At 31.4% G+C, this 1,039-nt stretch overlaps 1 protein-coding gene across 1 annotated transcript in view; it reads right to left on the reverse strand.

The window, feature by feature from the left end:
- The window catches only part of Dars (aspartyl-tRNA synthetase), a 122,494-nt gene that overhangs the window by 10,446 nt on the left and 111,009 nt on the right, over window positions 1–1,039 (reverse strand). Inside the window, exon 13 of the mRNA XM_023709691.1 lies at window positions 1–81. Coding sequence (XP_023565459.1) covers window positions 1–81 — 81 coding nt within the window. The remainder of the gene's footprint in view (window positions 82–1,039) is intronic.

Raw genomic sequence — 1,039 nt, forward strand, 5'->3', positions numbered from 1 at the left:
AGGATTTCTTGGGTCAGGCATAGTATAGAAAGGTCTTACAGCCAATGGATATTTATCAAGAACATAAAAATCTGTATCATACTATAAAAAGAATAAATGCAATTAAAACATTTTTTAAAAATAAAAGGCTAATTTTTAAGTAACTTTAAAAATACATAAATATTTGTTCTGCAAAGTGCTATAATTAGCTTACTACATATAATGAGTATTTTTTTCTTCAAATAACATCTATATCTTACAACATTCTGTCATTGTGTTATAAGTTGTTTTTCTGGAAGCCATTTACTATTCAATCATAACTCAATCATTTATTTTTGTACTGTTTTAGACATGTAATCTCTTTCTAATTTTTTTTTTTTTGGAACCAGGGATTGAACTCAGGCCCTTGCGCTTGCCAGGGAAGCGCTTATTCCACTGAGCCATCTCCCTGGCCTCCAATTTCTTCTCTATCATAAGTTATGCTGCAATAAAGTTTTGCTATTTACTTTTTCCTTTATTGTTCTAGGTCATCTATTCTTCCAGGTGCATTACATTAACTACTTGTCGATAATGTCCAAAAAAATCTTTTGAGTTTTAGGGAAACCATGCTAAATCTATGGGATACTTTGAGAAAGATTGACATCTTTTACATTATTAATCTTCAAAAACCAGACTTTGCCAATAATTAAATGTCTTTTAGTTTATAAAGTTTGGTAGTTTTCTTCAAATAAAAATTATATTTGAAAGAAAGGAAAGGAATAGTAGTAACATGAAATTATGGCATTTTGGTTAGAATACTTATGTGACCAAGACTTAATTAAAAATAAGTTAATTACATTTCAACTTTAGACATTTTGCTCAAATTAGAGATTAGAGAGAATGCCAAAAGAGTTGGCAAACTAGGATTATAACTCTGCTGAACTAGCATTTTTAAGGTGCACCTTCATGGTTTCAGAAGGGTTCTCTAGTGAATTTAACCATTTCAAGTGCAACCAGCAAGCGACATAGCTCAGTGGCACAGCACAGCACTTGCCTGGCAAGCTCAAGGTCCTGAGTTTAA

This window comes from Octodon degus, unplaced genomic scaffold, assembly GCF_000260255.1.
Source record: "Octodon degus isolate 3935 unplaced genomic scaffold, OctDeg1.0 scaffold00014, whole genome shotgun sequence".
Taxonomy (NCBI): domain Eukaryota; kingdom Metazoa; phylum Chordata; class Mammalia; order Rodentia; family Octodontidae; genus Octodon; species Octodon degus.